The sequence below is a fragment of the Anarhichas minor genome, unplaced genomic scaffold (genome assembly GCF_050575085.1).
Source record: "Anarhichas minor isolate MPS153535 unplaced genomic scaffold, ASM5057508v1 ptg000087l, whole genome shotgun sequence".
Taxonomy (NCBI): domain Eukaryota; kingdom Metazoa; phylum Chordata; class Actinopteri; order Perciformes; family Anarhichadidae; genus Anarhichas; species Anarhichas minor.
Window position 1 is genome coordinate 3,997,979 of NW_027466533.1, and position 20,022 is coordinate 4,018,000.

A 20,022-nucleotide genomic window follows, 5' to 3' on the forward strand; every position below is an offset into this window, starting at 1 on the left:
ATCGTCCGTGTTTCTGCAGACCGTATCAGCAAAAAAGAAAAAAGCAGTAACAACCAGCTGTCTGTAGCATGATGTACGTCTCGATATTACAGCAGCCAACGTTCACAAAGTGCGGCAGCCTTCATCCTGTGATTGCCGCTCACTCAAGTGAGCCAACATCTGATTTCTGGCCTGTCATTGAAGATAAAAAGATATTACTTTCTTCTACAAAGCACAATGACCAGCAATCACTGCACTATATGTGTCATTAGCCTTCTAATGAATGTGGACATTGGCTGTGTGGAGTGAAAGTGATGACAATTTAGCTTCCAAAAGGAAATGCCCCGTCGAATTGATCGGACCACTTGGACATCCTTAACCTCTCTTTGGACGCTGCCTGCACATCATTTTGCACACGGCCCTGGTCTGGGGGCATTAATTCCTCCCCCTCCCCAGATCTTTCACCCACACGGCTGCAAATCAGAGGAGCTTATGAGAAGGTACGAAGACGCTCAGTGGATGTCTTTACAGTCACTGAGCCGTGTGAGCATCTCACTGCTTACCATGCGGCTCGAAGACCCACATGATTTGTTCCCAGGTTCATGCAAAGGTACAAAAGTCATGGCAGCTCAGAGGGAAGAGAGATGTGGAGAGAGGGACACCTGTTGGACAAATGAAGAACTTCATGCAAGTTTTCTAAGAATAGAAATATATGAAAATGTAGAAAACATCTATGGTATGATGTGATACTATAGAAAATAGAGTGTAGCCTATTTCATTCCTCTGAACATGGAACAATCACCTCAAAAGAGACAATTCAAAAGAAAAGCTTAACCTGGAACTATTCATAAAAATGTACAAGATTCCGTCAAGTTAAATGAAGGTGTCAGACGCTTCATTCATCCTTGCCTGCTGAAAACAATGTCACACAAAAACAATTGCCCACGTGCAAGCTTTCCTTTTTCTACAAATGTACTTCCTGACAGGAGAACAACTCTATTTAAATGCAGATTTGCACCTGGTGTTGTGCTGTACTGTTTGATTTTCAGTAAGTCTAACTTTCAGACAGTCCCCCTCCATTTAGATGATCCTGTCGCCTACAAGTTCATTTGTTATTCATACCTCAGAGATCAAAATGTTGAAAACAAGACCTTGAAGGAGCTGTGTGTAACATTCTGAACGTTAATATAGCAGCAAACAACTAGCATCTCTGTGACGATACAGCGGAGCACAGAGCGTGTGTGTTGGTGTCTGTGCTTCCTCTTTGCACTGGTTGAACATTACATCCATATGGGATTGATGAATATTTTATTCTAAATCCATGGGTATTAATCTGCCACCATAACAGGCTCCATTAATCTGGAAGATTTGTGATTATGGAACCTGGTCTATTTGCCTCCATTCAGACAGCAGGTATAAATATATAGAGAGAGAGTTATCATTATTTTCGAGATCTCTGTAGTGCTTTTTTACTATTTTACTATCACATTGTACTTTTTCTTTTTGTTTGCCACACTTAAAACAACACAAAACGGTGGTGGAGCACAGTGTATACACACAAAACATACACAATCACAGCGCACCCTATATTATCATATAATAATTGATCATTAATCAAAGATCCCCAGATCTATAGGAAAAAACATCTCAGAGCAAGTATAGAACAAGAACAGAACAAGGGGCTGTGGGGGAGTATCAGGCAGGGGCCGTCATACACCACAGATCCCAAATTCTACAGTAAATATGTTGGATTACAGCATCACACCCATCTCACAAGCCTGGTTGAGGCCCATCGGCTGAAGTGCATCTAAAGTGTCGATCCTGTCAATCCATCTGACAGCTGCTGCTCTCGAGTATTGCAACACTTTGCAATATATTTCCCCCTTTTCTTCTCCTCATTGTCTATGTTTTTCTCTGGGCTTTTGTTGGCCTGTCTTCCACACACAACTTCACATTTAAAACTCTACATGTACCACAAGGACATGGAGTCTGGGAAACAACACGTTTGGCAGTAGTTGTGCAAGAGTTTTCACAATGCACTGAATAAGCAATATGTGGCAGTAACTTATTTGGAGTTTACCATAGATACATACATTTATTTTAGAGGTTTTTTTTCTCCCCTTTATGTTTTCTCTTAAAGATCCCACTTCTATTAACATTACCCCACAGAGCCAACACACAGTAACTACTGAGTCACAACTGAGTTTGATGAGATTCTTAACATTTGTTTTGCCATATCAAAAACAATCATGATACACCTGATGATAGGATGTATAATTTGCATTATGGAGTGTGGCTAAAGCCACAGCTGTACCGCACTACCGTTAACTGCAGAGCTCTGACAGGGAGTCTACCTCCCGCCCTTTATGCCACAGAGAAACAGCAGCTAACGTAAAGAAAGACGGCAATGGCCTGAATAACGAACACAAGGCTCCTAAACGGCACACAGTGTGTGTGTGTGTGTGTGCATTAAGATACAACTCTGATGAGCAGGTGGCACCTCTGAGTATGAATGTGTGTGTGAATGGGTGAATGTTGACATGCAGTAAAGTGCTTCGAGTGGTCAGAAGAAGCCTCTCTGCAGGTCTGTTGGGTCTCCAGGTGCCTTTAGATCAGTTATATTATCATACAGCCAGGTAGAAATGACTGGCAGTGATGTTTCCATACGTTTCACATCACTAACAGTCACTGAGTCTGCTGTGGCGTCACATGTGGAAGGAGAGCTGCACTTGAGAAACACTCCTCCCATCAGTCTCCCCTCTCTGAGCTCCAGCTCTGGCAGGAGGGAGGCAGCTGGGGGTCAAAACCCCCCAGAGGACTCCAGTGGCAAAGAGCTCCTCAACACGTCTTTTCATCATGGCTGTCTCGTGTGCAGACAGCTGTGGTGGTGGGTCGTTCTCCTGAAGCACTGGTCTACCTCCACTCAGCTGCAGAGGGCACTGCAGAAGTGGAGGGAAGGTGGAGGCACATCTCAGAGTAAAGAAGTGTTCCTGAACTGTCCCAGGACTAAACCAGGGTACATCTGTAACTCTGTGAGCGGTAGATCGCATCCCTGTGACTGTGCATCAGTTTCAGAGAGAAAAGCCCGACAGTCCCCTGGAGCTGAAACACTCATGATGGGATGAGATTAATGGTACTAACCACGTCACCCATCTGGCCCTGGGCCCGACTGGGTCGTCTGCTTCCTGTGACAGATATTCCCATGTGATGATAGTGACACCTAGCAGCCACAATAGGAACTGCGTCTTAATTTTGCACTCAAGAGGGGGCAGACCTCCGCCAAAGCAGTTTCAAAATAAACAAATAAAGTGTGTATTCGCCCCGTGATTCCGGTTCAGTGGTTTCTTCCTTGGCCTGTGCTACAGCCTTCCACCAAGGTTCGTGGAAATAGGGCCGGTAGTTTTTCCGCAATTCTGCTGACAAACAAACAAACCAGAATAAACTCATTACCTCCTTTTTTGCTAATTGAATTAAATTCCTTTGGACATTCCACCCGTTTGGCTGTTCGGACAGCCCCTCGTGTTGTGTATATTCCCAACAGAATGAGCAAAGAGTGACATCGATCAGTGAATGAGGCTGCGATAGAAAGCATCAGTGATGGAGTAGAAATGAAGAAGAAAGGACCAAGACTCCAGCACTTAGAAACAAATTGGAGCCTTTATTGGAATGTTGCAAGGCATTAAATACACAAATCCCATTATTTTAATAATTTGGTATTTAATTATAAAAAAAAAAAAAAAAGAACTTCTATTCTAGCAATACTGGTCTGACAGTCGTCCTCGTTCAGTTCCATCTTTATAACCTTGGTAAGTCCTCTTTTCTTTCCCAGCATCACAGAGGTGGAATCCTGACTTAGTGGTGAATTAAAAGTTCTGTATGAAGAATTAAAGGGGAGCCAGCGATGACACGTGGGAGAACTATCAGACTAAAGGAAATACTGCGTATCAAAGCTGCATCGTGGGTTCAGTCTCTTGCTGATACTGTTATCTATTCTTTCTTTTTCTACCCCTGATTTCCCAAGTTTTACATATAAAAAACTTTTTTTGTATGAAATATAAACAAGCTCTCACCGTGATACAGACGTGTGCATTTGAAGCTGGAGAAAATAAATGCGTAAAATAAAGGAGACAATAATATGTTCTAAACTCGTCAATGATCTCAAGAGTCATGGGATGTCGTCTGGACTCGTGTTTTATAAACATAAATAATACGTTCTGGTGTCAGGACTGAACTATTCATGTTCTCATCATGCTAGGCCTCCAACAACACCATCATCATCATCATCATCGCTCACTGCATGTTGCTCAACAGACACAGAAATGTTCTTAAAACTCTTTTGGCTTACAAAACCATTTTCCCTCATTTTGACAAATAAAAAAATGTTTAAAAAAAAAAGGAACATTCACAATAAATTTCCAGCCCGTCTGCGTCTGGTCTCTTTTCTTTTTCCTTTTTATATTCTGGATCGCCTTCCCGTCCCACACATCCATAGCTGAACAAGTAATGAAAAAGCACAGAAGCCCCACCGTCCCCCGCCTCCTGTCCTTTACACAGCCTAACCCCCCCCACCCCCCCACTGTGAGACGTTTGGAGGGCCAAAGTTAAGACATGACTCCAAACACAGGGTTGTGGCGACAGATGCTCGGCCCGATCTCTTCGTAGTCCTTTTTGGTGTGGCAGACCTGGTAGAACTCCGGCTGTGGAAGCACCAACAGAAAATGAAGGTGAGAACATAAAACACACTAAACACATCATTAAATAGATCTATTGTCTGCAGGTGTTGTTTTCTTTGTTGGGGCGTGATGTTTTTTTATCTTAAACAAACTGCTGCTGCTCATCTTCTCAGAGATCTTCTATCAGATAGATGTGTTTTTTGGAAAGCAAACGTGAAAGCTTTAAAGTCAAACCGAAAAGTTGATCATTTCTCCTTCATGACCAGCGTGTCGAGTCGTGTGAAGGTTCTAGAAATGCTCAAATCCTTTCACATAGAAGCACGGGCCTCTCGTGGATAATGAGACCCTGTAGGTTTGTGTTTGGACTTTCAACTTTGTTTCTGAGAAACCGTGTTTGTCGCGGAGGACAAACTACTCAAAACACTGCAGCGCTGGAGAGACGCTGGCCACGGGTCAGAACACAGCGGAGAGCTGCTGAATTCATCCAGAGATTTAAAGATGAAGCTTCACATTCTGTTTCAATTTTCTCAACGCTGTAATCTTCAGCTTTTGCACGAAACAGGATTTTAAGCTCTGTGACAAAATAATAATAAAAAAATAATGATGATTGGAGTTTAAATAATGAACCGACCTCGTTAGCGGTAATGTTTGTACGACATCATCAGATTCTACTTTAATATTTACATATTTATTTACAATTTTGGACAAATAATGTTTAAATGAAACCACTCGGATGATGATGATGATGAAGAAGAACTAGATTCCTACAGAGCTGTTGATATGGAGCACAGAGTCCTTTAACTGAGAAACGTGAGAACAATCATCTCCATCTGGGAACAATTAGCCTTTTGTGAATCACCTGTCAGAGACCTTTGCTCACAGTCACATCTCCTGCTGGTTAAATGATCAGCTGCGCTCACACAAATAGCTCATCAAGGGGGGAAAAAAGAAAAATGAAGATTCACTTCCACACAGTGGGACGACAATGAGTTCCACAGCAAATAGGGATTGAACAAAGTAGTGCATGGCCTTCAGCGTGACACCAGCTGACAGCCACAGCGTCTGTGAATCTAAAAGTAGACCTCCTCCCGTCACGATGTGGAACTAGTGTTGATGAAGTAGTGCGGTGCATGTTGGAAATACTTACAGTGGATGCTAACATGGATCCACCAAACCACACGGCATATCTCTGCATGTGGTGAGTGATGACTTGGACATCGATTGGTTTGGGCTGCGGAGGGAGGACAGAGAAGAACGGTGATCAGTTACACTCCACCTGGGAGCTCCAGTGTGGGAGGCAGTGATCACGGGACAGAAAGGGGAGGAGTCACTGAAAGGAGCATTTAAAGACCCGGCATTAGGAATCTTAAACCTGCGCACGTTTCACAGATATCATCGACATGTTCTCTACAGCAGAGCAAAATCTGTCTGCACCATGCATACTTCACAATTACAACACTAACTCCTTCAGTCTGAACAAGTTATTCAGGGATTCATTCTGCAACACGATGGAATGCAGCTGTAGCTATTTACAACACAAGAAAAACATGACCAACAAAGCCGTACTTTAACTTGCACCAGGAGGAATGCAAACAGCAGCATATTATATATGCATTGATTTTTTTATCATAGATCACAGCACCTGCTTCCCCAGGAACACTGTTGTTTTACTTATTGTACATATTGTGATGTCATTTTTGAAGGAGATTGTTTGAGGATGTTTTGGGACAGATGTAGAGTCGGTTTTGTTCTTATTAACCTGCTCCCATGACTTGGTAAATGCAGCATTGGATTAGCTCCCTCCATGCCTGAGGAGGACTTACAGATGCCAGTCAGCTTCAGGCTGGATGCCATTCTCACCGAGATGAATCACAGGTACGGACTTCACAGCTCGACCAAGTGAGGAGGAGGAGGAGGGACTAACTTCTTCGCTGAAGGTGAAACATTTCAATTGCATTCCATTTGACGACCCCCCTGGGTTTGTGCTTAATACATTTGCAATTGAAATCAACTAATCTACATTCAATACACATCTGTGCCAACAATAATTGTGGTCTCGAAGGACATTGTTTCACTCCTCTCGCAGTAATTGTGTTTTGTCGGGCGGTATCGATCTCTGCTGCGTATGCATGAAAGTGCACTCTCACCTTGAGCTTGCCTCCACTCAGCTCCTCGCTCATCTTCAGTCGGGCGTCAACCGATCTCTTTAAGTCTCTCTGCAGACGGCGGCCAAAGTCCCTGAACATGGTGGAGCCTCCCGACAGGACAACGTTCTGTGGGAGAGAAGGTGATGGGGATCACACAGCTGTGGAATAAGAAGCACCCGGTGCTGCCAGTGTGCCTGACCGCTGATAAACAGCGACGTGTGAACCGCACTCACTCCTTCTCATCATTTTAGTGTCCAATCAGTCTGGAGGAAAGTACAGCAGGTCACAAAATATCATCAGACACAAGACCCCTAGCCATAATTTGAATAGAAGCTAAAATATAATCTCCCCTGAAAATGATGCCATAAAGCTCCTTCCCCACTGGACCCTAAACCCACCAACACTCACTAACAGCTGGCTTTTGACTTCAGTGGGAAAGGTTACAGACAACATTCAATCTTTGGACAAATGACTTCACCGTTTACTAAAACTACTTCCAGTAAGCGCCAGAGTGTCTGACGTCGGCCAGTGCTACTGCACGACACACTATTATTGTTAGCGGGGGTTCCTTTGATTAACAAACCTGCATGTACCGCATGTAAAAGAGTTTAAGACTGTTATTCTGATATTCTGCTTAGATATAAATAACAAAACACTGCAGTTCTTTCCTGTATGTCAAACATCGTTACAAATCTTACAGACCTTTGAATCAGTTCACTGATGGGTCTGAATATGTAAGAAATGATGTAATCATTTCAGGTCTTATTGAATGGTGGAAAGCCTTGCCCCGTCGCGTGCCGTCATCAAGGTGAGAGTCAGCTCACCTTGTAGAGAGGACGTCTGACGTCGATTGGACAGTTCTGAATGACCTCGTCCACCACCTCAGAGATGGGCTGGGTGAAGTCCGGGTTGGCGAACTGGGATGGTGAGTAAACAAAGAAGACATGTTGTGCTGTGCGGTGCATGCACCAAAAGCTACAAAAATAATGATCGCACGCAAAATATGTCTAAGCAATGTGCAATGAAATATACTTGTGTGCGTGTGTAAACAGCAGCATTGTTAAACACATGACAACGGTCCAGATGATCCACACTGCACTGACCTCTGGGTGGAAGAAGATCTCGGGCCCCAGGAAGCGCTCGTAGCCCACATCGATGGTGAACTCCTTCTTGCTGACAGAGTTGATGCCGGTGTACTGCTTGATCCACTTGGTGCTGTCCGTGTCGTACTTGCTGAATTCTTTGACTAGATCTGGGCACACGTAGCTGTAACGCTCCTGGTGGGGGGGGGTAAAGTTGTGTAATCAGCATTGCACAAAAAAACAAACAGGATTGATTGAGAGCTTATGAGAAGATCAACATGAGTTGTTTTTATGTCTTAAACTGTAATAGGGGGAAATGGAAACTGGTAGCTCAGAGTGGATAATTAGCGGTCAGCTGCACTGATCTGGTCTGAGTCCTGGTCTTTATGAGAGAGTTGGATGGTTGGATGGAAGAAAGTCTTGTTTTAAGGCTGTCACTGTGTGTTTCGGTCTGTTTAATGAACAGCGCCAACGTTTGTCAGTTTCATGTGTGTTTAGAGGTTCAGGGGATTTGGTGACAGCTGGTCGAGGAGGCAGACTGGTGGCTTTGGATAGAAAACACATCACTCTTTTACAAACAAGTGTGCACTTCATGATCCTGTGTAGCTGAGAAACAATACTTGTTCAATCATGCGCTGACTTTTGAGTAAAGCTTTGCCTGTTCCCACTGCACTCGTCTCTAATGGGAGTGTTTGCACTGACATAACATCTGGTATATATATATATATATATATATATATATATATATATATATATATATATATATATATATATATATATATATATATATATATATATATATATATATATATATATATATATATATATATATATATATATATATATATATACACAAGCTAATGTTAGGGTTATAATAACCTGAACGAGTGCTTCAAACAGCAGGAATTAACTCTGTGCTTTCAACCCGAGCTACCAGTTGATGGATTCGGACACACACAGAAAATCTGTGGTCTGTGTTAGCGTTAGCACCGCTGCTAGCTGCTGGAATGTGTGGAGTTTTAGTTCGCTAGAGCTGATATACGTCTATCAAAGTTAGCATGTGGTCAACAAAACGTTATGGAAATAATGTGTTGCATACAAATTCAGCTCTAAACAGGAAATGAACTGTTTGCAGCAAGTTGCTTTATTTCTAAATGGTATAATACTGCGAACACACTGATTGTTTTTAAAGCATCTACATCATCACTTTGAGTCATACAGATGTTCTTCTTCTTCTTCTATGCAGGAGTGATAATGAGAGCATGGGCTGTTTTTTGTTTCCCTTGCTGATGGCTTCTACGGCTATTTGTGAAGTTATAAAAACGCATTCCATTTGAAAGCTTTGCAGTGTAATTGATTTTGCTGGTGCAATAGTGACAATGAATGAGCAGAACATAATGGTATACAGGGACAGTGGTCCACACTGCGAGCCAGACAGCAGTGGAGTGGACCTTTCCAGACATGATTGGCAATATGCACGACTTGCATTCCCCTCGATGCTAATGCTAATTATTTCAATCGACATTATTTCTTGTTCGTCTGTCTCGGGGTAATGAATGATGCTCTTTGACATCGAGGACAAAGTCTTGGGTAACAAGCTATTTAATAAACATGGAGGAATTCAGGTGAATCAATAAAACGTGGTGACTGACGGCAGGAGCAACAATAAGAGAAGGCAAACAGAATCAACATGAAGTCATGTCTACTCGTGATCCGTGCCAATGGAGAACAAACTCATCTGGAGCTGTGGTTGCTCTCAGGTTGAGGAACGGTGTTCATTATCACAAACTAAACAATCAGAACAAAAGCAGGGAGGGGGTGTGAAGGACACCAGCTGAGTGTAACAGGCAGACCTATAGTGCCACCTGGTGTCATTAAGACAAAAGTACAGACATCCATAGTTCATCACTATCGCTATGGTGTCAACAAGACTGAAAGACCGAAACTCACGTCAGCTACATAAGTTATGGACCTCAGCACGGTCAAACACAACTTCATGTGTAATCTCAGTCCCCCACTGTGATCCTCCTCCTCCAGACACACACATGTTACACTACGCCTTCACACAATGCTATGGAGGCCTGTTTCTGCCAATGTGATGAAAAAGAAGAGCCGGTAAGTCATTAAGAAGAGCCAGTAAGTCATAACAAACTTTCATAAAATAATGACATTGTATCTCAAAATATTGACTTAACACCTCAAATTGATGAGAAACGTTTTGAATATTTTGAGATACCGAGTCATTATTATGAAATACCGAGTCATTATTATGAGAGACCGAGTCATTATTATGAGAGACCGAGTCATTATTATGAGATACCGAGTCATTATTATGAGAGACCGAGTCATTATTATGAGACACCGAGTCATTATTATGAGACACCAAGTCATTATTATGAAATACAGTCATTATTTTGAGATACCGAGTCATTATTTTGAGATACCGAGTCATTATTATGAGATACCGAGTCATTATTTTGAGATACCGTGTCATTATTTTGAGATACTGAGTCATAATTTTTAGTTTGTCACTAAAATCACTTTCTTTCATCTTTTTTTCTTTACTGGGCTGCGATAAAAATCTGACCGCTTTAATTATAAGGAAATGTGTCTCCAATGCCATCCAATTGATATTTTCCTTAAGTGGTAAAATTAATAAACTCCAATTCTGTGTGCAGAAAACATGTTTATGTGTTTATGATTATGCCAAATATATTTCACCAAGACAGTAAGAGGTGCTTTATATTATGCAGCAGGACTGCAATCAAATCCAACACAAAGCACTGAACTACTTCACATTATTCCAATAAACAATATGATAGGATATATTTATGGACTGCAGACAAAAGAAATCCCAGGGATTAAAGTGTCAACACACTTATGAACACAAACTGTGTTCCTGAGGTATACAAGAAAGACGGTCTGAAACATGTAGTCTGATGAAAAACAGCTAGTTATGAGAAGCAGGATGTCCAACTATGTGCACAGTTACATTCAGGTACCATCAGCTGGAGGAACAGGAGGATTTAGCAGATAAAGTTCATTTCATGTTTTATTGTTCATTAAATGATGCTTTCAGGACTAAGCTTCTTTGATGGAAATGTACTGTTTAACTATGTTTCACCACAAGCAGCTCTTGCATAACACAATAAATAACTACCTCACTATAATATTCATATAATGTCCATGTCAGGACTTCATATCTAACGTTACAGTGAGCTAAACATACTTAACATCCAACCCCAATATAATATTCTTCAAATATTCCTATATTTACTTTTTCTCTCACTTTCTAACTGTTATCAGTATTGTATAATGTTTTGCTATCTACTTTAATTTTGAATGTATGATGTCATATACTAACCCATGTTCTGTTGTAGCTACTTAATGATACGTCTCTCATATGAGATCAGTGTAATATGATAGGGCAGTCGGTGTGTTGTCTGGAGCCTCTGCGCAGGATGCACAGAGAAGCCATTCGATGAGGAAGTGGAGCTGAGGACCCACCTTGACTGCCTTGGCCGTCTCCAGCGACTGCTCCGGTGGGATGCCCACCTCCCTCTCCCTCAGCAGCTGCTGGGTGAAGTAGGTGATGTCTCGCCCTGCGATGGGGATGTGCTTTATACAGCTGCCGATTACATAGCCTTCAGCCTGAGAGAGACGGGGAAACAGAGTCATGTCATACACGCCACAAGTCTACAGTGTAGCTTGACATTCTTCCATCAGTGCAGCGAGGCCTCCCTATCCCCGTGCTGTTGTGTTTGGCTCAGTTTTTAAGCATGTTCAGCAGTGGCTGCAGACATGCTGACTCAGTCACCCAGCCTCTGAATGTATTCTGCAAGCACATTTCCTAAAACTGAGTTATTCCTTCCAGCCTCTGGAACTCTTTGGCCTACTTTTAAACACTATCCTGTTACTGAGCAAGTAGACGGGTGGAAAATGTCTCAGTGCTGTCCACGTAGTGTATGAAACCTCAAAATACACACTGTTCCTACACACTGTCTGCTGCCCCTCAGCATGCTTAAACGTGAGTTGTCAGTTTTATTTTTAAAAAAGGTAAAAATTAAGGGAATGAGCACAAAATGAATGATTATAAAAACAACATTCTGAACTGGTCATTATCTTTATAAAATAAAAACTCAAACAAACTAGAGAAAACTCACCATCTTTGAATAATGATGGAATACTTCCCAGAGATTATCAAACGGTCTTTTTGCTTGAAATGCCAATCAATGTTCTGAACAAAGCAAAGTAAATGACCAAGACTCCCTCAGAAATGAGAACAGAAAGGCCCCTGTGGTATCTTGCATGCGACAGTTCTGTTGAAGTGATGAGGAAGGATGCTCCGTGGACACTGTTCTTGCTGGTATAATAAAGTTTATTACAAACAAGCAACACATGCCATTACGGATGTCTAGATCGTCCGGAGGTCTCAAGTCGAATCCGAAAAGTCCCTGCCTTTAGGGCTCTCGCTTCATCTTTATATAGGGTACATGTTATGTTTACATCTGGGAGGAACGTAAGAGAATGTATGTGGCCTCCTCATTCTACACATCCCCCCTTCTGCCCCTGGTCTCCTGCACATCTGGTTTTCATCTAAGACAACTACACTTGGGGTCTTCGCTGTACTGTGCAAGACCTGAAAATATACCACACCCCCTAAGGAATTAACAAAAAGTCCCACCTAGCCATTGTGACTTGTTTTTAATTGAGATAAATAAACACAAATAACAAACTTGTATGAAAATGAAATGGTTGTGGGAACATATGAGCCGTATGTCTGGCCACACATGTGGATGTTGAAGAGCGACACGGCCAGCGAGAGCGAGCGATGGATGGAGACTCACCACAGGGATGACGTGGGTGACGCCGTCTCCGCTGTCGATGACGGTGCCCGTCAGCGTCCTCTCTCCCACCTGTCTGGACGTCCAGGAGGCTGCTAGAGCAAGCACAGCCTGGCACACACACACACACACAAATGTCATGCTGATCACATCCTGACTGAGTGTTCACATGTAAAACACATCCCCGTGTCCTACTACACCATGCTGTCATGGTCACATGAGGAAGCACTATTGAGTGCATATTAGGTTAACAGAATCATAAATCAGAAGAGAAGTTGATCTCCTCATATTACACGCACTAGATGAGCCAACATAGCTCACCTGCACAGCGATGTACAGCCCCGGCACATTGAAGGACTCGAACATGATCTCGGCTGTGTACTCTCGGTTCTCTGGTGTGTTCAGAGGAGGCTCTGTCTGCAGACGGAGAAGAATACACACACACACACACACACACACACATACATACATAGAGGACAGTTATTCTGTAACAAAAGCAGGCTTTGATTCCCCATTACAATTATAATATGGAACTATGAAAGCCTGGATGCAACTAGCATGAGTTAAAATATTTTTTTTTTTTGTCATGTGGTGGCAACAAGCTTACGTGAGACAAGAAGTGCTATTTTGGCTGCAAAGAACAGATATTTGTGCCAACATTTTGTAGTTGACAGGCCATGAGCCCAAATGTTATCTTCACGCTGAGAGAAGGCGGCGGATATTTTATAACAAATGTCCATCAGTCCGTCTTAAGCCTCTTACCAGGAGGAAGTAGTGGTCCTCGGGCTCAGCCCTCAGGTACTTGAAGATGATCTGCTCCATGAAGCGCTCCATTAGGTCCCAGTCCTCCACAATCCCGTGACGGATGGGCCACTGTTGGTACAAGGGTCCAGCTAATTAGAACAGTGTGTTGAGATACGATGGCGGTAAAGAAAAGAAGCCTAAATATAAGATGCAACACACGCACTGCAGCACACGCACAGTCAAATGTGGGCGCTTCAATGACTAACTGTGCTTTAAAGAAGAAGTAACATTGTTCTCCACTATATTATGTATTTATTGAGTCAGTTTGCCTTTCAGATTAAACTGCTATGATTTCTCTAGCCACTGAAGCCAAATATCTGCACTGCATTCCAACAAATAGGTTTGTTTATGCTCATTTATCCTGGATGTGAGCAGCTACTCTTATTGGAAGTTACCAACCCGACTGTAATTCTTCATTTCTGGTGACATAACAGCACTTTCATAATGAAATCTGACAACAGGTCCATCAACATAGGACGGTGTCTTCTCTGTTTGCAGGTCGAGTCTGCGACAACAATGTCTAAAATGGTAAATGACATCATGCAGTCGTTATGTCAGCTGACTGCCATCGTTCACGACATCTGAAGGTGAAGTGAGTGAACGATGTCCAGTGTTTGTTCAACAACGCTTACTCAAGAATGACAGTAGACTCTGAAAGTCCTTCCCCTGTGACACTACTACCGATCATAACGGCTGCATTCACTTTAGGTCCCAAAGACATACTACTGCACACAGTATACATACTAATCTTAGTAATCTCAGTATGCTGTTTCTGCAGTTAATATACAAGAAAACAACAAATTTAGCCATTTATACAAACAGGAAATGACACAATAAGACGTTAATAAAATTGCATCTTTAGAAAGCCACTGCTCAATAAACTTATCAAAAGGACAACAAAACGTTCTTCACCGCATACAATCACATGTATTTTTCCCAGATGTGATCTCTATTGCTTTATATGTTTAATGAGAATAGAGCTAATTTGTCCACACATGTATACTTTATTTTGACACTTTGTTATTGTGACCACAGCGAACTGAAAAGCAGCTCAGAATTAGTATGTGGTCCAGAAGTGGGACACCGTTGTGGTGAAGTGCATGCTGGCTAACTGGCTCACTGGGACACGGAAGGGGAGCAGAGCCGTCGCTGAGGATTTCTGCTGCTATGATGAGTCTGCTGTGAGAGGCCTGCTGCCTGTACTGAAGAGGACATCTGAACTAATGTGTGCCGATGTGCTGATGAGGAGTCCAAGATGAAGTCTTGGTTTGAGTAAAAGAAAAACATTTCAGCAAACTGGCGGTGAAGTCTCTCCTTTGACCTGCTTCTTGTTTACGAATCACTAAAAGCATCGCATGTGCAATGAATACAGCGCTTCTCTAAAGAAAGTGAAAAACGTCAAACATTGGCTTTGCCGGCTGTTCTTCTTCTTCTTGTGGGCGTGCTCAGCTGCCGGGGTCGTGTACCTTAGTGGAATATGAGGGCTTGTCTACTGCTTCATCTCCGATGTAGAAATCCAAGTCATCCACCCCCTTCATCATCCTCCGCTGGGCCTGGTCTCCCACCTTGGCCGACTCTTTGATGGCGATACCTGACAGGAAAATGGAGGATTCAACAGAGCGCAACAGAGAGGACAAACACTCTTACAAAGGTGTGTACATTTGAATGAGAAATAAGTTCAAATGATCAAGAACTATTCAAATGTTATGCTTGTTGTGCAAATCATACCGAAACTAAAACGTTAACACTGAACGTGAAAGAGATGTTGGACCGTGACCGGGGTCACAGGGACGATCTCGGCTAACAGGAGGAAGGCACACGTGCTCCTCTTTTCACAGAGGCCTCATGGTCATTGTTAGTGTCAGGGTGTGAGATACTCACATGATGGAACGATGAACTGCGGCTCTGTGTTCCCTGCATAGCCCAGTTTGGTGTAACTGCAGGAGAAAAGCGTCACGTTTCATTACAGAGAGGCTGCATGTTCTGGACAAACCAGACCACCTGCTAACACCGCTAACACTCCATTTGTATGCATGAGAGTTTACTACACTAAAAGGCTATTTTTGGCTTCATCCATCCCCTAGTCCTGTGCTATCGTTTTGATCAATGCCATCACTGTCCTTTGGCGGGTTGGTTGGCTGGCTGCCAAAAGCAGCGGCCTCTCTGGAGTTTGCTAATGGGAACCCATTAAAAGAGCCATTCATGTAGTATTGGGAAACTGAACACTATTCATATTTGTCTAGTGAGAAGAAGAAAAAAAGTTAACTTCTGCATAAACTGACGGTCCTTAATATAAACTGGCTGTGACCCGCATCCGTCATTGCCTCCTTCGCTTTGGGCTAAAAAAGCAAACAAAGCCTTAAAGAGGGAAGTCGTATGAATAAAATGATGATGAAAGAGGTTTCTAAAAATCATGAGTGGAACACAAAAGCAACATTTCGAGGTCTATGTTCTTTCAGTTAGGACAGCGTCAGCCTTAGCATCAAAGACTGCAGACGTCACAACCTTCTGTGTGTTTAGTTAGCACATGCTAACCAGATGTAGTCCCTACTGGGTTAGGCCCAGACAGGACTCCCATACTTCCTGCACACAGGGCCCAAGGGACTGATAGAGGACACTGCAGAGTCCTGGCGCCCGCCAAAGCTCTGTGGGCATGAAAGGCCACATCCTGGTCATAATAGAGGCTCCTAGGACTTCAACTATCAAAAGGGCCACATCAGAAGAAATTACCTGGGAATGTTATGAGCAAACTTTAGTCTCAAATAGGTTTTAATGTGCCTTAACTACATCTTTGGTTTGTTCATCTACATAAGTACCAACTTCCAACATTTAACAAGTGATGAAATCTGTTCATTTCCTGTCTTGGACACAAACCAAAGGCTTCTTCTTCCTGGGTGAAAATCATCCTATTGCACAGGAAATGGTGCATCTCATTTATTATATTGGCAACAACAAACATTTGTGTAGAATAACTACAGACAGGAAGCAGAAACATGAGACTAAGACACAGCACTCACAATGAGCATCTTTAATGTTGCAGTGTGACGGAGCGCTACCACTTACAAGAAAAACACCAAACAAACAAAGCAGCAGCTTCTGAAAAGAAATACCTGGCAACTTAAGAGTTCCCAATAAGATACATGCTGACCCATATTAACCCTAATGAACGCATCCCCCATAGCACAAAAGTGGTGCTAAATTAACACAAAATAATGCTAAAAAGATGCTATTTTAATGTCAAACCTCTGAATGACACAGGTGCCTTGATTACTCTCTCAGAAATGACCCTCCTCTGACATGAACCGACACTACCCGACAGGTGACAGCGAGCAACAAATAACCATTTTTCCTGAGTGACTTTTGGTTTGTCAGGAGCTGAAAACAGCGTTCTGTGTGCATAAAGTTATATAATCTTATCTGGCAACTTCCCATATCTGTCCAGCACACTGAAAAACCAACAGCGCTGCCAATGTTGATTTTCTAAGGTAGAGCCAGGAGACAGAACACAACGGGAGCATGCAATAGATTGTGTTCAAATACAGCAGGAAACAGGGAAAAATAGTTGGCAGCTCCTCTATGTGCAGTATTAATAGAAAGAATGGCACAAAATGTCGATCTCTGAGGTCTAGGTTCATACTGCCCACACGGGGGAACTTCTCCCACCAGCGACTTACTGCATCTTCTCGTGGCTCTGGGCTTAACAGAGGCCTGTGTGCAGGAGTTTGGTCACAGCCACTACTTTGCTCTTTGATCAAATGCATCACTTTACATACTGTTTGGACCAGCCTCTTCAGTCACTTTGTCATTTGAATCACAAAAAGCATGGATTGCCATTCAGAGACACAACAACAGCCTCATGAGAGTAACAACACTCTGGGCTGACGGTGACAGAATGTAACTCTGAACACCTTCATACCACAGAACAGTCCCAGCTTGTCTGCCTGGACCTGCCTCGACAGGCTTTCTGTGCGCCGCGTGTCTGACGGTGGACATCATCGCACAGATGGAGCCGAGCGCTTTGTTAGCTCAATGAAGCACCTACTTTTGTCCTCTATAACTTCACCTTGTGATTTCATTCATTACCACACTGACTGAGGCTCATTAATGATTGCAGCCTAATGTTACGAAATTCCGACTTGTTTGCTTAGGCCAGATGAGGAACTACTCCACCCGAACCTTTGACTGCACTAAGCTGCAACACCTGAGATTTCTGTTTCTGCTACGGAGGCCTTGATGAGACAAACTAAAGACAACCTAACAAACACCATACCCGAGTCTGGATGTGACTGTGGTTCTTTCACCGCGTGGCCAAGTAGTCTCCTCTAATAATAGATTGAAGTGTCATAGGAAGGGAAGTTGTCGCTGGTTTGGACTTTATCAGCATGACTCGGAGACAGCTGTTGAACTCCCTCAGCACTTTACAACATCTGCCCACAGCTGGCACTCTTTGGCTAAGCTGCAGAGGCATAGCATGCCAACATTTGCGCTGAAAAACAACTAATCGTGAAGCAACTTAAACTGTGACAAAATGACCAAGTGTTATTTCTGGAGATTTAAAAAAAAAAGTAAATTGTGTAGTCATTGATATTGGAACATATGTGTTATGACTGTAAGGTTTGGCCATCTGCTCGATGAGTAGAAACTAGCGCAGGCCAAGCGAATTCTCAGCTGCACTTTCTTTTGCTGTCCCGGTGCAGATCAGAAGCAGCACACTGGTTAACAGCCTGAAGGGAGGAGGGTGGGGGGGACGAGTGGAGAGGTATGCAATGAGAAGTGTGGCCAGTTCAAGCCTCTACATGCAAGCAACGCAAACCACTGTTAGACCCCCAAAACTGACTGAGCATAGCTATCTTGCTGAGTACTGTTATTTGGACTAATCTGCATGTCGGCAGTAGTTCATTTCTCTTCCTCACTAAGAGAATGTTGATCATGTGGATACAGTAATAAAACGATTACGACTCAAGTATATCTTCAAAAGACATTGTTTAAACCTTCATCTAAAGGGAAAATATGATCAGAAGTGAGAATATACCAAATACCAAAAGCATGGAGAGGTATGCACACCAATCCATACAAACACCGCTGCAGGAGGAGCGAAGAGACCATCTAGTCCCGAATTATTCTGTCTGTCCTTTAACGCAACATTTGCTGCTAAAGCTAAATCGTATTAGGTCAATAAAGTTTAGACAATGCGTTTAGGAAAATAGCCGGTAGCCTGGCAAAGAAAATAAATTAGAGAAGTTAATCAAAACAGCATGCTCGGATGCCCAGAAACCACCATATATGGACTAAAAAGCGTGAATGAGGAAGTAGAGGCTGAGTAGGAAGTAGTATTGCGCCTGCTCAAATCCAGACTAACGAGCGAAAAGATTTTCTGCACTGCACTAGCTAAACTCTCACATCTTCAATGCACACGTTTTGTGTCAACATATTACAAATGAACATAGAACGTTAGACCGTAAAGGCCCGCCAGCTCACAATGAATGAAACCAGCTGTGCCTTCCAGCATCATAGCGTTTCACTGGCTGGACTCTTCCCTTCGACAGGAAGAAAACACAGCCTAGAGATGAATCCTTGCTAATGATGAGACTAGCGAACGAGTATGGAACCGAACATGAAAAATAAACGGTGACAGAGCACGGCAGAGCAGCTCAAATGACCGGACCGAGTTTCTCTCCGAATGTAACCGGGAGAGAGTAAATCACAGTTCGCTGTTCGTTAGCATATTAGCTCGCTGGCTAGCCGTCTGCATACACTCTGAGATAGACACACACCCAGTTGCTGCTGCTGCTGCTGACACTGACAGTCCCTGACCGTACTCAGCCTCTCCGTGACACCCGAGCCCCCTGTGTGCACGGTGGTTCGGTTAGAACAGCTTACCCTGTGCCGCAGTCGACAACACACGCCGGTAACCGTCCAGCCATCTCTCCCCGGGTCTCTGTTGGTTAGAAGCGGTTAAAATGTGATGGATAGCAGGCTGTGTCGGCTGGAGGATATAGTAAGCCGTCCACAGGCGGAACCCTGAGCCCGCACAGTGCCGTTTCCACTTCCGCACTCGGCTTCTGGCAGGCAGGGAGAGAGGCAAGATGGCGGAGGCCGGGTGGAGAGCGACGCAGGCAGGGCTGTGCAGCTGTCAATCATCGAGAGAGGACGACGGCATCAGTTGACATGGACGGATGCACGAGAGTATATCTTGTATCAATACAGCTCACTTTGTTTTATTTGATTTCATGTTCACTATGTAAATTAAGTTATTTGTATGCTGCCTTTTCTTCAGTTTCCACAGTGTGCATGTGTGTTTACTGTAAAATAAACCAATATTACTATTTCTTTGTGGTTTATTTATTTATAAGAAATCCTCGTCCTTTTCTTACGTGGATAATACATGTATATACAGTTCGTGTTGTTTTCAAACTTCAATCAATATCGAAGAGAAAATTAAATAACAATCCTTTATGATATTTCATGGATATTATACATTAATTACCGCTCC

General features: G+C 43.0%; 1 protein-coding gene across 1 annotated transcript; it reads right to left on the reverse strand.

The window, feature by feature from the left end:
* Nucleotides 1-3,617: 3,617 nt before the first annotated feature.
* LOC142938562 (actin-related protein 3-like) lies at nucleotides 3,618-19,638 on the reverse strand. Its single transcript, XM_076081832.1, has 12 exons — nucleotides 19,410-19,638; nucleotides 15,411-15,466; nucleotides 14,996-15,120; nucleotides 13,488-13,598; nucleotides 13,047-13,142; nucleotides 12,729-12,836; nucleotides 11,389-11,532; nucleotides 7,903-8,076; nucleotides 7,624-7,716; nucleotides 6,800-6,925; nucleotides 5,800-5,883; nucleotides 3,618-4,676 (listed from the first exon to the last, which is right to left on the reverse strand). The coding sequence occupies exons 1-12, from the start codon at nucleotides 19,451-19,453 to the stop codon at nucleotides 4,581-4,583; spliced, it is 1,257 nt and encodes a 418-aa protein (XP_075937947.1). The 5' UTR covers nucleotides 19,454-19,638; the 3' UTR covers nucleotides 3,618-4,580.
* Nucleotides 19,639-20,022: the final 384 nt, after the last annotated feature.

What these genes read in the sequence shown, in the direction of transcription:
- LOC142938562 (XM_076081832.1), bottom strand. Translation starts at nt 19,453, where the DNA reads ATGGCTGGACGGTTACCGGCGTGTGTTGTCGACTGCGGCACAGG. An exon ending in TCACCCACGTCATCCCTGTG is followed by an intron (nt 11,533 to 12,728) that starts GTGAGTCTCCAT and finishes CGTCTCTCTCAG; the next exon opens with GCTGAAGGCTATGTAATCGG. An exon ending in GATCCATGTTAGCATCCACT is followed by an intron (nt 4,677 to 5,799) that starts GTAAGTATTTCC and finishes GTGCTTCCACAG; the next exon opens with CCGGAGTTCTACCAGGTCTG.